Source organism: Polypterus senegalus, chromosome 12, assembly GCF_016835505.1.
Source record: "Polypterus senegalus isolate Bchr_013 chromosome 12, ASM1683550v1, whole genome shotgun sequence".
Taxonomy (NCBI): Eukaryota; Metazoa; Chordata; class Cladistia; order Polypteriformes; family Polypteridae; genus Polypterus; species Polypterus senegalus.
In genome coordinates, this window is record NC_053165.1 from 156,495,834 (window position 1) to 156,509,427 (window position 13,594).

General features: G+C 45.7%; 1 protein-coding gene across 1 annotated transcript in view; it reads right to left on the reverse strand.

Annotated features, from left to right (window-relative positions):
- lmx1al (LIM homeobox transcription factor 1, alpha-like) overlaps nucleotides 1-13,594 on the reverse strand; it is a 167,765-nt gene that overhangs the window by 126,984 nt on the left and 27,187 nt on the right. The window contains exons 2-3 of the mRNA XM_039770416.1: nucleotides 6,050-6,136; nucleotides 5,776-5,956 (exon numbers count right to left, since the gene is read on the reverse strand). Of these exons, the coding sequence (XP_039626350.1) occupies nucleotides 5,776-5,956; nucleotides 6,050-6,107 (239 nt within the window). The 5' untranslated portion in view covers nucleotides 6,108-6,136. The remainder of the gene's footprint in view (nucleotides 1-5,775; nucleotides 5,957-6,049; nucleotides 6,137-13,594) is intronic.

Genomic DNA, 13,594 nt, shown 5'->3' on the forward strand with positions numbered 1-13,594 from the left:
TGAACAAGACATCAAAATTAATTTTTCACATTTTTATTTCAAATTTAAATTTGCAAGCATATAATCACCATGACTTCATTTTAACTAAAATTAAAATAAAACATTTCTAAGGCATCGATCTAATGACTAACTGACGAGCGGCGTCGCTGCTGCTGCTTTTATAGTCGCGTATTTTCAATCCAGAAAGTTCCAGACGTATCGGTATCTGTCGCGAGCATTCGGGTAACAGTAGATCAGGTGATAATGCGGCACGACTGCACCACATTGGCAGCGTAGCCAATATTCCCAAATTGAGTTCAATAATTTACAGCGTATTGGGTTATTTTCATGATACAACTAAGAGCGGTGTAATATTTGTCTGACAAAAATACGTTCGTCTCGCGCAGATTGACTTCATCGGTGTCCTCGTTTACGAGATTTTTAAAAATTAAAACATATTTAATCGTTTCTTTACATAAAAAAATACTTAAATAAGAATAAATAATTTATTCTTTGTTTTTTGGATTAGAATTACTACCAAAAACCACACAATGCATTTTAACAGTTATTAAAGCACTTTAAATAAAATAAATAAATAAATATTTCATCGACGTTAGCCGAACACATGCAAATCCTATGGAGGTAAAAATGATAGGATACCGCGACACCCCACGAGTATCACACCTTTGTTAGTTGTATCGTGGGTTATTCTCATCTATCTTATATTATACAGGGGGAGCAGAATTATTCCAGGTAGAAAAGGAGGGGGGTGCGAAATACGAAAGTTTGAGAACCGCTGCCTTAACCAGTTTTCAACCATGGCTCTGTGCCCTTGTTGAAGGATTTCTGTTAAAATAACAGCTGGTCTCCACTGTACCAATTCCCTTCATAATTTTAAACCTTTCAGTCGTGGCGTCCCTTAATCTCTGTTGGTTTCAGCTCTTTCAGTCTCTCCTCATAGCTCAGACCTCTCAGTCCTCTAATCAGCCTCCAGACTTTCTCTAGTGCCACTGTGTCTTTTTTTGTAACATGAAAACCAAACCTGCACAGAGTACTCCAGATGAGGCCTCACTAGTATGTTATAAAAGTCCAGCATAACCTTCTTCGACTTGTACTCCACACCTCAGGGGCGCTATATAACCTAACACTCCACTAGCCTTCTTGATCACTTCTGTCCACTGTCCGGCAGTCCACTACGACTCCTACGGAGGTGTGGCAGAAAAGTAATGAGACTGGCAACACTGCAAGCGATCTGGCAACGCTGCGCTGTTGTCCTTGATAGAGCCCGTGTATCAGTACCCTCCCATAGCTCAGTGCGAGTTTCAACTCCTTCCGTTAACTACGTGACTTTTGTGACTGCTATTAGCGAAGTTGTGTTTTTGGTTGTGCGTCACGCAAAATGGAACACAAATTTGGAGCAACGTTGTGCCATTAAACGGCAAGTGTGACGTTTGAAAAGTTAAAACGGGCCTATGGGGAACATTCTTTATCCCGAGCTCAAGTTTTTCGCTGGAACAAATCATTTTTGGAAGGCAGAAAACACGTTGAAGATGAACACCGTTCAGGGAGGACTTCAACTTCGAAAACCAATGAAAACATCGAACATGTGAACACTCTTGTGAGATCAGACCGGCGTTTAACATTAAGAATGTTGAGTGAACAATTCAATTTGAACAGATTTACCGTTCATCATATTTTGACTGAACATTTGCACATGCGAAAGGTCTGTGCCAAAATGGTGCCTAAAAACCGTCCTCTCCATAACAGAATTTTTGACCTCAAAAGGCATTCCTGTGGTTCCCCAGCCCCCTTATTCACCTGACCTCAGTCCGTGTGACCTAAACTGAAAAATGTCCTCAAAGGACGTCATTTCGAGACTTTAGAAAACATCCAAAAGAGTGTAACGGACATGCTGAAGACCATACCGGTTGAAGACTTCCAGCGCTGCTACCAACAGTGGGAACAACGTCTCCATCGGTGTGTAGCTGCCCAAGGGAACTACTTTGAAGGGGATAACATTGATGTTTGAAAGAAATAAAAACTTTGGTAAATAAAAAATCAGTCTCATTACTTTTCTGCCACACCTCATAAATCCTTTTCATAAGGTGTAATTTCAAGTTTCAGACCTCACATTTTCATTTCCTGTCTGTCCTACTTTACATTTACTGACATTCACCTTCATCTTGCCACAGATCTGCTCAAACCTGCATGCTGTCCAAGTTCCTCTGAAATGATTCAGCTGATTCTCTGCCCTGTTTTGTATCATCTGCAAACATCACCAGCTTGTTCTTTATATTTTTGTCCAAATCATTAACGTATATTAAAATCGGTAGTGGCATCAGCACTGACCCCTGAAGGACAGCACTTTGAACATCACCAAACTCCTATCCCTCTGCTTCCAGTGTTTGAGCCAACAATACAACACAATGCAATTCATGTATGGAGGCATTCAGTGTAACCATCAATCCATTTTATAAGCTGCCCGATCCAGTGCAGGGTCAAAACAGACCTGGGGTCCCAATCTCATACTAGTCCACCTTAAATTCACCATTTTACCCCCACTGGAAAACCTGAATAACAGAATAACCAACAATGCAGAAACTGGAAAGACTTATACACTCAACAGAAAGTCACTGGGCCAAGATTTGAAACAAGAACTCTGGGGCTGTGAGAGAGCCTGCTGACCATCACCACACCCTGCATGTTTGGTATATGTGTGCCTGAACATGAGCTTCTCGTTTTGTGGGCTCTCACCAATGGAATAAGGACATTGATGGGATTCTTCATCCAGGCTGAGATGAGGGTCACATCCTCCCGTGCATGCGGGGTTCTCACACAGCGCCTCGCTATCAGCTCGGAGTTCTTCTTGCTGAGCTTGTTGGCAGCTGTGGGAGGAAGTTACTCAGATGCCTGCCACGCCATAGAGAACAATGGGCGCATCCCTCAGACCAGAGTGCCTTTGAAGTCTCTGCCCCGAGTGATGGCACGAGGGGAGGGAAAACTCTCTGATCTGGGAGGCTGCGGATGGCCAATTCAGGTTACCGCTGACGCCCCCGCCACCACCACCACTACAAGCTTGTGGGGGCTTCCCATTAATTCTTATTTTATTCATTTTTGTTCGTAACTCCTACCTTAATAAATCTCCTTTTAGCAAGTGTGGATAATAAGCTAAAAAGATTTGATCTGCACTGTAACATCCTAACATTTTTTTTTTTTTTACAGATGAATAATGTCTCCACGTTACCCGCATTTTTGGGCTGTGCCCCCTTTAGCTTTGTATTTACTGATGCCGCCTAGACTCAATGCTTCTTTACACATGCAATTTCACGAGAAGTGGCCGTGTACCTGATTTTTTTTTGGTGGCAATTAGGAAAAGAGGTTGATGCCAACCAGGTTTATGAATTGTTTTTGACCGTTCCTTCTGTTTTTTAAATAGCATTTGGTGTGTGGCATGACGATAGTTGAAAGGATAGTATGAATGGCTGGATGGCATTAGAGATGAAATCCAGAAGTCAAAAATATATCAATCAATGCAGCCTTCTTTATCCATCATGTAATGTTTAATGCTTTCGACTGATGTTGTGGGCACCTCCTGTCTTAGCCTACATCCACACCTCTTCTAAAACGTAAACTTTAGTCTCAGTTTTCGCCTTTCGTCCACAATACTGCAGCATTTTTAACCCTCAAAAATGAAGACTTTTGAAAATGCTTCTTGTATTGTGGATTGGTGAAAACAGAGAGTTTTGGAAAACACAGACTCTAATCACACTCTGATTTGTTTGTTCTTATTACCAGAAGATCATCTTGTTAGCTCACTTAAGGTAAACGATACCACAGAGGGGCGAGAGAGGGTGCTGTCGCTAACTGTATCTTCTGTTTTCCCTTCAGTTCCTAGAAGACATCCAGGGAGGCCGACTAACCACACCCACGCTGCCCAGAGCAGACCCCGCCCCTTTCCTGTCAGACACCACAATTTCAGACGGTTGCTGAAAGGTGGCATCTCACTCTGAGCAGAACTTCACAGAGGACAGAACGCCCATGTGAACTCAGTCTTATTCCTGATGGAGACTTTCAGACTTCGGCAAATACCAGACAACTTTTTACTTTCTCATATACAAAGTATAGGGAAAGTACTGTAATCGTCCAAAAAGTCGACTTCGAGATTTTGATGAAAGTCGATGTTTAAGACCTCCCTGAGTCTGATTTACTTTCTTATAGGGAAAGTACTGTAATCGTCCAAAAATTTGACTTCGAAATTTTGATGAATCTCGATGTTTAAGACCTCCCTGTGTCTGATTTACTTTCTCGTAGGGAAAGTATCGGAATCATCCAAAAATTCGACCTCGAGATTTTGATGAATCTCAACGGCGAGTGGGCGAGCGAGCGAGCGAGAGTTAGGCTTGCAGGCAGCTGGACAGTGAGCCCTAGCGGGATGTTTGGCCGACACCCGTGGGCTGTAGTTAGTGGTTACTCCCGTTGAGCATGTTTTGAAGAGCAGAAGTGACTGGAAGAAGGATGGCTGGCTGCGTAAGGCCGAGAATGCGAGGCATGGGCGGTAAACTCCCTGGCGTGAGCGTCCTGGTCGTCAGGGAAGCCAAGTCTCGGTCTGGAAGGAGCAGAACCGAAGCCAGGGATCAGGACGCCACCAGATCAGTAGTGGAAAGACGGTCAGCTGCAGGTAGAGTGGCTCCCCTGTTGTAAAGCCTGGACAGGGAGAAGCAGGGGAGTCACCAGTTAAAAGAAGGCACCAGGCTTGTTGTTGGTTTTAAAGTCTGCTTCCTAAGGAACGTTTTAACCTCAGATTTTAACATTTTTTGTAGTGTTTTTTAACCTCCACGTTTTTCTTTTGTTGGATTATTTATTGAACTTTTAAAAGCACTGCACTTTATTTGGATGCTGTTGACTATTTTAATAAAAGCACTTTGCACTTTTTGAACCAGCCCCTTGCTATGTTGTTGCCTCCACTGTCTAGCTCATCGGTGACATTACCGACGGTGTTGGGTTGAAGGGCTCCCGAACAGCGGATGGGAGCATGGAGCCGAACCCACATCGTCCAAGGGGCACCCTAATCAGATGCCCGAACCACTTGAAAAGGGTCCTTTTCTCCCCCTCTTGCACTTGCTTGGGTTCTTTCCCCACCAGAGAGGTCACATTCCATATTCCCTAATGGTCAGTTTTAGTATCCGAGGAGCAGTCTACCTAGGCACTTGAATTCATCTGCTGCCCCAACCTTTATGACTCCTCCTACAAGTAGTGACCCCACGGTGCTCATCAGCACCATATCCGGCCAGTCCCAGTGGGTAATGGCTCATCAGCCAGGCGCTCGTCGACCAGCACCCCCGTCCAGGTCTGGCTCCAGGGCAGGGCCCCAGTTTCCCTTTTCCAAATGAGGTTACCGGGTCCTTGATAACATTTTTTGCAAGAGTTAGTTGAACCGCGCTTAGTCCAGTTCATCACCTAGAACCAATTTGCCTTGGATGGCCCTACCAGGGGTTACCACCCTGGACAACACAACTTCTAGGATCGTTGGGATACACAAACCCCTCCACCGTGATAAGCTGGTAAATTCATCAATAAATCACCACGTCCCATCCATGAATGAATAGGACCCTCTAACGGGGTCAAAACTGCAGAATAACATCCGATTGCATTCTGACAGTATCTTAATTTTACTCTTGGTACTTGAAAACAAAAAAAATGCCCGCATGCCAGCAGAGACGCCTACCCTGAACCATCTCATCCCCCCAAGAGCGGCACTCAGTGCAGTGTAAGCAGGTCAAAGCGTCGAGGACTTACTTCTCGTAGTCGTGTTTGCAGTAGAGGAGTCGGTTCCGGCAGTAGCAGGTGCCAGAGAGGGCTTGCAGACACACCGTGCACTTCACGCAACCCTCGTGCCAGGAGCGTTCGTTGACTCGCAGCAGGAAGCGGTCAGCAATGGGGTTGTCACAACCAGCGCAGACTTCACGCCCTTCCAATCCTGGAAACGGAGCAGAAGGTTGATGAAACAGACAAAGATAAGAAAGGGGAGAATGGTGAGGGAATCGGGGAGGAACTGATGTGGTTTTCTTACCGTAAGCCAAAGCTGATGGAGCTTGCTGCAGGCACGATCGAGTCTCCTCTGTTTTCATTCCGTCCGGGATGGGGCCAGGACACCAATCTAAATCAGATGGGCAAAGAAATAACTGATGGTCAGCAAAAATGACAAAACGGGCAAAATGGGACATGCAAGTATAACAGTTGTCACACACGTGCGCATGGGAGGCAGCTAAAGGGCTTGAGTAAGGGCAGTTCCGAATCGGACCGGGATGTGGCAGAATGCACTGGCCCTTTTTCTCCCTTTTCTGCAGACCATTCACAGGAGATTCCACCTGGCCCTCTTAACGTCTGGGTCCAAGCCTTTGGAAGAAGACCTTGCCGGCTCCGGCCCCTGTGATGTCACATCTGGGCTTGAGACCCCCTATAAGCCCAACCCCTTTGACCTCACTTCCTGTCTTCCCCTTTAAAAGCCTCCACCTTTTCTCTGTTCCCTCAGTTCTGTTTTGGACACGGTTTTGTGCACATCAGTGCTATCATCCATCCATTACCCAACCCGCTATATCCTAACTACAGGGTCACGGGGGTCTGCTGAAGCCAATCCCAGCCAACACAGGGCGCAAGGCAGGAAACAAACCCCGGGCAGGGTGCCAGCCCGCCGCAGGGCACACACACACAACAAGCACACACTAGGGCCAATTTAGGACCACCAATGCACCTAACCTGCATGTCTTTGGACTGTGGGAGGAAACCCACGCAGGGAGGACCCAGGAAGAGAACCCGGGTCTCCTAACTGCGAGGCTGCAGCGCTACCCACTGCACCACCGTGCCACCCAAACTAAACCTATAACACACAAAATACATGACTGGATGGCCTTTTGTTAGTTAGACGCCACACACTGGTTGACGCTCATACATAGCCTACACAGCCCACATCTGCTGACTCTTTGGTCCACACTTCATTGGACGGTCTCTTGTTCACTGACTGGCCTAAACATTCCCATAGATTGTGTGGCTCTCACACATTAATTAGTTGAACTCCACTGATTTGCGGGCTGGCACTCACACATGGATTGGACAGCCGCTATTCACATACTGGTTGGTTCCCATAGTTGAATGGCATTTTGATAGTTGGAGATCATGCACTGTTTAGCACTCAAACATGGCTTTCACAGCCCACATTTGCTGACTCTTTGGTCCACACTCATTGGTAGGTCTCTTGTTCACCGATTGATCTAAAGGTCCCCATGTGTTGTCTGGTCCTCACACATTGATTAGCTGAACTTCATTGATTTGTTGGCTGGCACTCACGAGGGGTTTACTTACCTTGGCAGTGACATTCATGTCTCTCGTGACTCTTCCTTTGAAGTTAGTAGATGGATTGGGAGAGTATGGGGGGTCATGAGGTCGCTGGAAAGGGGTGTGTGGTCCTTGTAATACCTCTGCAAAAGGACAAAGGTCCAAGTCTTTAGAGTCGTGGTGCCTGTCTTGAGAGACATGGACGCTATCCAGTGACCTGAGACGAAGACTGGGCTCCTTTCATACTGTGTCTCTTTGGAGAATCTTTGGGTACCGCTGGTTTGACTTTATATTGCTCACAGAATCCCAAGTGAGGCAGATTACCTGCATTGTGACTGAGCATCAGTTATAACACTATGGCCATGTGGCACTATTTTCCATGGGTGATCCGGCTAACAGCATCCTCATTGTTGAGGACCTCAGTGGCTGGACCAGGCCAAGGGGACGTCCACATAACACCTGGCTGCAACAGATGGAGGGTCATTTCCAGAAGGTGGGACTGGACCGTGTGTCTGCCTGGGGCATTGCCAACCAGGGTGCTGAGCTGCTTCATCATGTGGTGGGTGTGTCAACCAGCTGTACCAGTGCATGCTCCCTAACCTGACCTGACTCACACATGGATTGGATTGCCACTATTCATATACTGGCTGAAACCCATGGCTGGATGGTGTTTTGATAATTGGGCACCATGCAGTGGTTGGCACTCATACATGGCCTACACAGCCAACATCTGCTGACTTGTTGGTTCTCACTTATTGCCCTTATCATTGGTCAGTCTCTTGTTCACTGATTGGTCTAAATGTTTCCATATGTTATCTGGTCCTCACATATTGGTTAGTTGAACCTCACTGATTTGTTGACTGGCACTCACATATGGACTGGATAATCCTTATTCACACTGGCTGGTTGCCATGACTGGATGGCCTTTTGTTAGTTGGACATCACACACTGATTGACACTCATACATGGACTTGAGCAGTTAGCAGTGACTAACTGACTGGACCATTTTCATGAAGTATCTCATCGCCACCCATTCACTGACCGGACTTTGACCTAGACTTTGTCACAGATTGCCCAGCCCTCACACATGGACTGGATTGCCCACATTCATTGACTGGCTGGTCTTCAAGAATGGCTGCCTCTCATTAACTGATTTTTTCAGGTTGTCTTGTCCAACACTGCCACAATGATAGGTTCATGGCTGGTCCTGACACATGGACTGGAAAGTATAATTTGTCTAACTGGTAGGTCCCCATAATCATTTGCTGGACATCCCATACCTATTGACATGCCCCGGACAGGCCATATTTACTGGCTGCTCTAGACCTTCTCACAAAATCGGTTGAACCTTACATATTGATGGCCGTCATCCACTGATTGCTCGCCCTTCTGGACCAATTTGATGGCTTTAATGGTGTGTTTAGAAAAAAAAAACAATTTCTAACTGGTGAAACTGGAGTCTCTTTACGGCTAATAGACATGAAGAACATTCAGCCGTGCTGGGCAGTGATGCAACCCCTGAAGCAGGACAGCTGAAAGAAACTACTAAATGAAGGCAAGAGAGGATGAGAAAAGCCTCCAAGTCCATTATTTGCCTGGGATCGCTTGAAAGTACAGGCCATCCATTGTGAGTGGCATTCAGCCAAATGATTTCTCATTGCCAGATAAAGGGAAGACAGAAGGAGAGAGGAATCTTTCTGAGGCGGTCACTAGCAGTCCTCAGTTTCAACTGTGTCGAATCACATCAGTGAGCGAACGCACACACCCACTCACACATTTCCTCGACCTGTCTTTACTGAACCCACAAAATGAGTCGACAACAAAGTCGGCGTTATCATTATGAGCTGTCAGCTCCACAGATACCTTACAAATGTCTAATCGGCACTCTTCATGGGAGCAGAGCCCAGTTATGCAGTCGGAAACTAGCATGAATAATTTACCCTGCCGGCACTGAGGAGCTGGGGGCGGCCAGCAAGATTAATAATCAGACGGTTTCCTCCAGTGTTGCTCTTCATGATCCCCCCCCCAATCCAGACACACACCCACAGGTCTGAGCTGGGTGGGAAAAAGGTTACTGTGACCTTGACGCAGGCTGAGTCAACTCAGGCCATGACCAAGCGTGAAGACCGCAGAGACGCAGTGGACCGGGACCTGGCGCAGGATGCTTTTGCAGTGTCGCTAGGATCCTCACCGACTAGGAGGCCCCTCAAGATGAAAGACTGGCCTGGAGTTAGCGACCAACAGCAATCCACCTAGCCATAAAGTAAAAATACAAGGCATATTTGATTTTGGGACACGGTTTTGAAACGGGTATCGAGAACCAGACTCCGCTGCAAACACCTAACTTGCCACGACAATGATTTTGTCACAGTAACATAAGGACTTTGTATTTGTGCTTATTGCTATTCTTATGGGAGGCACGGTGGCATAGTGGGTAGTGCTGCTGCCTCGCAGTTAGAAGACCTGTGGGTTCGTTTCTCGGGTCCTCCCTGTGTGGAGTTTGCATGTTCTCCCCGTGTCTGCGTGGGTTTCCTCCCACAGTCCAAAGACATGCAGGTCAGGTGTATTGGCGATCCTAAATTGGCCCTGGTGTGTGTGTAGTATAATATTTTAGTATGTATTATTATTATTATTATATGAAATATGCACTATAATATTTTAGTATGTATGTATTGTGGAGGATTGCCGGCTTCTGGTTCTGGTCCTCACCACTAGGCCTCCAGGAGGAGCTCTCCCGACAGCAGGATCGTGCCCCGAGGTCCAGCAGGGCCTTATGGACTTTGTAGTGTTTATACACAGCCCTGCTGGATACCTTGGAGGCCACCAGGAGTCGCTGTAGGGGGGCTTGTGGGCTTTTTTGTGCTTTATGACCCGGGAGTACGTCACGGTCACGTGACGGGAAGGAACAACATGCTCCCGGGTTGAAGAAAAGGAATGATTACCCTGACCCGGAAGGAATAAGGAACTGTGGACTGATTGGGCAGGAACACCTCCGGGTCAGGGGCTATAAAAGGACTATGGGACAGTCCAGACACTGAGCTGAGCTGGGAGGAAGGGTGGCTAAGTGTCTGGGAGTTGGAGGATTGATTAAGAGTATTGTAGTGTTGATAATTTATGAGTAGTGTGGAAGGTGCTTGGTGCACTGAGGAACAGAAAAATAAAGAGTCTGGGACTTTTATCCAGTGTCTTGCGTAGTACCTGAGGGTTCAAGGCAGCACTAGCGCCCCCTACTGCCACAGTATGTATTATTATCATTATGTGAAATATACAGTATAATATTTTAGTATGTATGTATTATTATTATTATTATTATTATGTGAAATATGCGGTATAATATTTTAGTATGTATGTATTATTTTTATTATTATGTGAAATATGCAGTATAATATTTTAGTATGTATGTATTATTATTATGTGAAATATGCAGTATAATATTTTAGTATGTATGTACGTAGTATTATTATTATTATGTGAAATATGCAGTATAATATTTTAGTAACTATGTACGTAGTATTATTATTATTATGTGAAATATGCAGTATAATATTTTAGTATCTATGTATGTATTATTATTATTATGTGAAATATGCAGTATAATATTTTAGTATGTATGTATTATTTTTATTATTATTATGTGAAATATGCAGTATAATATTTTAGGGGTGGCATGGTGCTGCAGTGGGTAGCGCTGCTGCCTCGCAGTTAGGAGACCCGGGTTCACTTCCCAGGTTCTCCCTGCGTGGAGTTTGCATGTTCTCCCCGTGTCTGCGTGGGTTTCCTCCGGGAGCTCCGGTTTCCCCCGACAGTCCAAAGACATGCAGGTTAGGTGCATTGCCGATCCTAAATTGTCCCTAGTGTGTGCTTGGTGTGTGTGTGTGTGTGTGTGTGCCCTGCAGTGGGCTGGTGCTCTGCCCGGGGTTTGTTTCCTGCCTTGTGCCCTGTGTTGGCTGGGATAGGCTCCAGCAGACCCCTGTGGCCCTGCAGTTAGGATATAGCAGGTTAGATGATGGATGGATGCGTTGAGATTGCCACCATACCATTTTTACATTTACATTTATCTGCTTAGCGGGGGCTTTAATTCAAAACAGTGAGCATAATTGAGTGAACATCAGTCTAGGGGGCTGTTTAGGACCAACAAGTGTCACAGGACAAGGTGACAAAATTGGGGAGACACAAATGAACAGCTCAGAACAAAATACAAGCAAGTTATGATTCCTAAAATACAAGAACTTATCAAAGCCATCAGTCAGGGAGAAATGCATAGAAGAAGAGAGACATCTGAAACGCCGACACAATACAGAGCCGTTGAAGGAGAAGATGCTACTTCATCAATGGGCACAGGTAATCGCACTGGCACCAATCATCCTAACCCCTGGTCATTGGACGTTAGGAGGGTGTGAGACCCCAAATAAACCAAACAGGGGTGATAGTGGTGACCCTGAGCAAGACTCTTAACCAGCCCGTGCTGGTACTAGTCAAAGTGCCCAGCCTTACCCAGGTATACTTGTAGACTGGGTTAAGGAAAGAAAGCAAAGGTTTCTGTATTTTGTAAATGGTGACCCTGTTGTTAATGCCAGCTGTCCCATCAGTCATCCACACTGCCTCTCTGTTAATGTCTCTGTCCTGAACAAGTATGGTGCTGAGGTGTCACCCATCGCATGGCTGCACTCAGTTCCTGATCTGGGATCCTGAGTTGGTCTGTCATGCGGTGGGGTTTGGCAATGCGTGGTTTCAGCGTGTGCTCCTAACCTCTCTCTCCTCTACCTCTCTTGTGGATCGAGTATTTGTTCTTTTTGGGTCCAATTACCGTATATACTCGTGTTTAAGATCTCCCGCAGATAAGTAGGGGCTTGATTTTACCGTATAATTTCTGGTATTTTATAATGTCGGTTGTATAAGTCGAATGCAGAAAACTCACACTATTGGTCCAAGAGATTATGATATGCTAACGCGCACCTGAGAGAGTAACCACGGAGCACACGACCATTTTATCTCTATGTATTGTGCCTACGTGACCACACAGTAATACCTGTACTATTACGAAGCGACGTTTGCACTGATTTGTGTTTTTTGTATCTCACACCCTCATACACCTTTATCGTAACAGCATCCCTTATCTATGACGGAGCGCTCAATTAGAAGAAAATATGAAGCTGGTTTTAAATGAAAAGTCATTGAAGTGGCGAAAGAAATCGGTAACTGCGCTACTGCAACAAAATTTGATGTGTCTGAGAAACTGATGTGAGATTGGAGGAGGCAAGAAGGTGTAAAAAATTTTAAAAATTAAGCATCGCATTTTTGAATGGGCGTATAAGTCGGGGTCTGATTTTATTATCAATTTTTCAGGTGTCAAGACCCGACTTATATGTGAGTATATAAGGTACATTCCAGAATTGTGGTAACTTCTTGCTGGGCCGTAACCATGAATGCTGTAATGTCCTCTTTGTTCAAGGTGGACAGTTTGTAGTGCTGAAATATTAAAGAAAAGCCAACAAAGCAGGAGTTAAACAACAACCAGGCCCGGCCTTAGGCATAGGCGAAGTAGGCGACCGCCTAGGGCCCCCCGGCCCGCCCCTCCCCTCACATGTTTAAATCACGAGGGCCAGCAGGGGTGTGTCCGTGTGGGCGGCTGTCTATAAAAGCGGAGTGGTTTGAGTCAAGATCTCTATGGGTCAAACGTTCACATCAGTGAATCAGCCCTCATCATCATTCGTCGAAGAAGAAAGAAGAAGAAGATCTCATAAATCCTTCCACCTCGTCAGTGGCAGCAGGTGGCACAGGAGCGGGAAGGCAGAACCGCAATCAGTCCGCCCCCCTCAGGGGGCCCCTGGACCCCCCTTTCGCCTAGGGCCCCATAATACCTAAGACTGGGCCTGCAACAACCCTTTTGATCCTCCTTTGTGTTGCGCTGAACTTCCACTCTCGATCAAGGCTCACCTACCACCTCCATGCAAAACGAATGACACTCCTTTTTATTTTACAGTAGACAGGCGCCGCATGCAGCATTACGTAGGTGAGTAATGTTAAGCTCTGGTATCATTTTGTCAAGAAGATCCAACTACAGTATATCTCTGCAGATCTACACCAGCAGTTTCGCAGCAGAAGAGACGTCACTGTACTATACGCTAACCATAATATCCCCTAAACTTAACAACACTGACCCCTAACCTTAAATTGACTGTTCATACTATACAATACAATACAATACAGTTTATTTTTTTTATAGCTCAAAATCACATAGGAAGTGCTGCAATGGGCATTAACAGGCACTGCCTCTTGACAG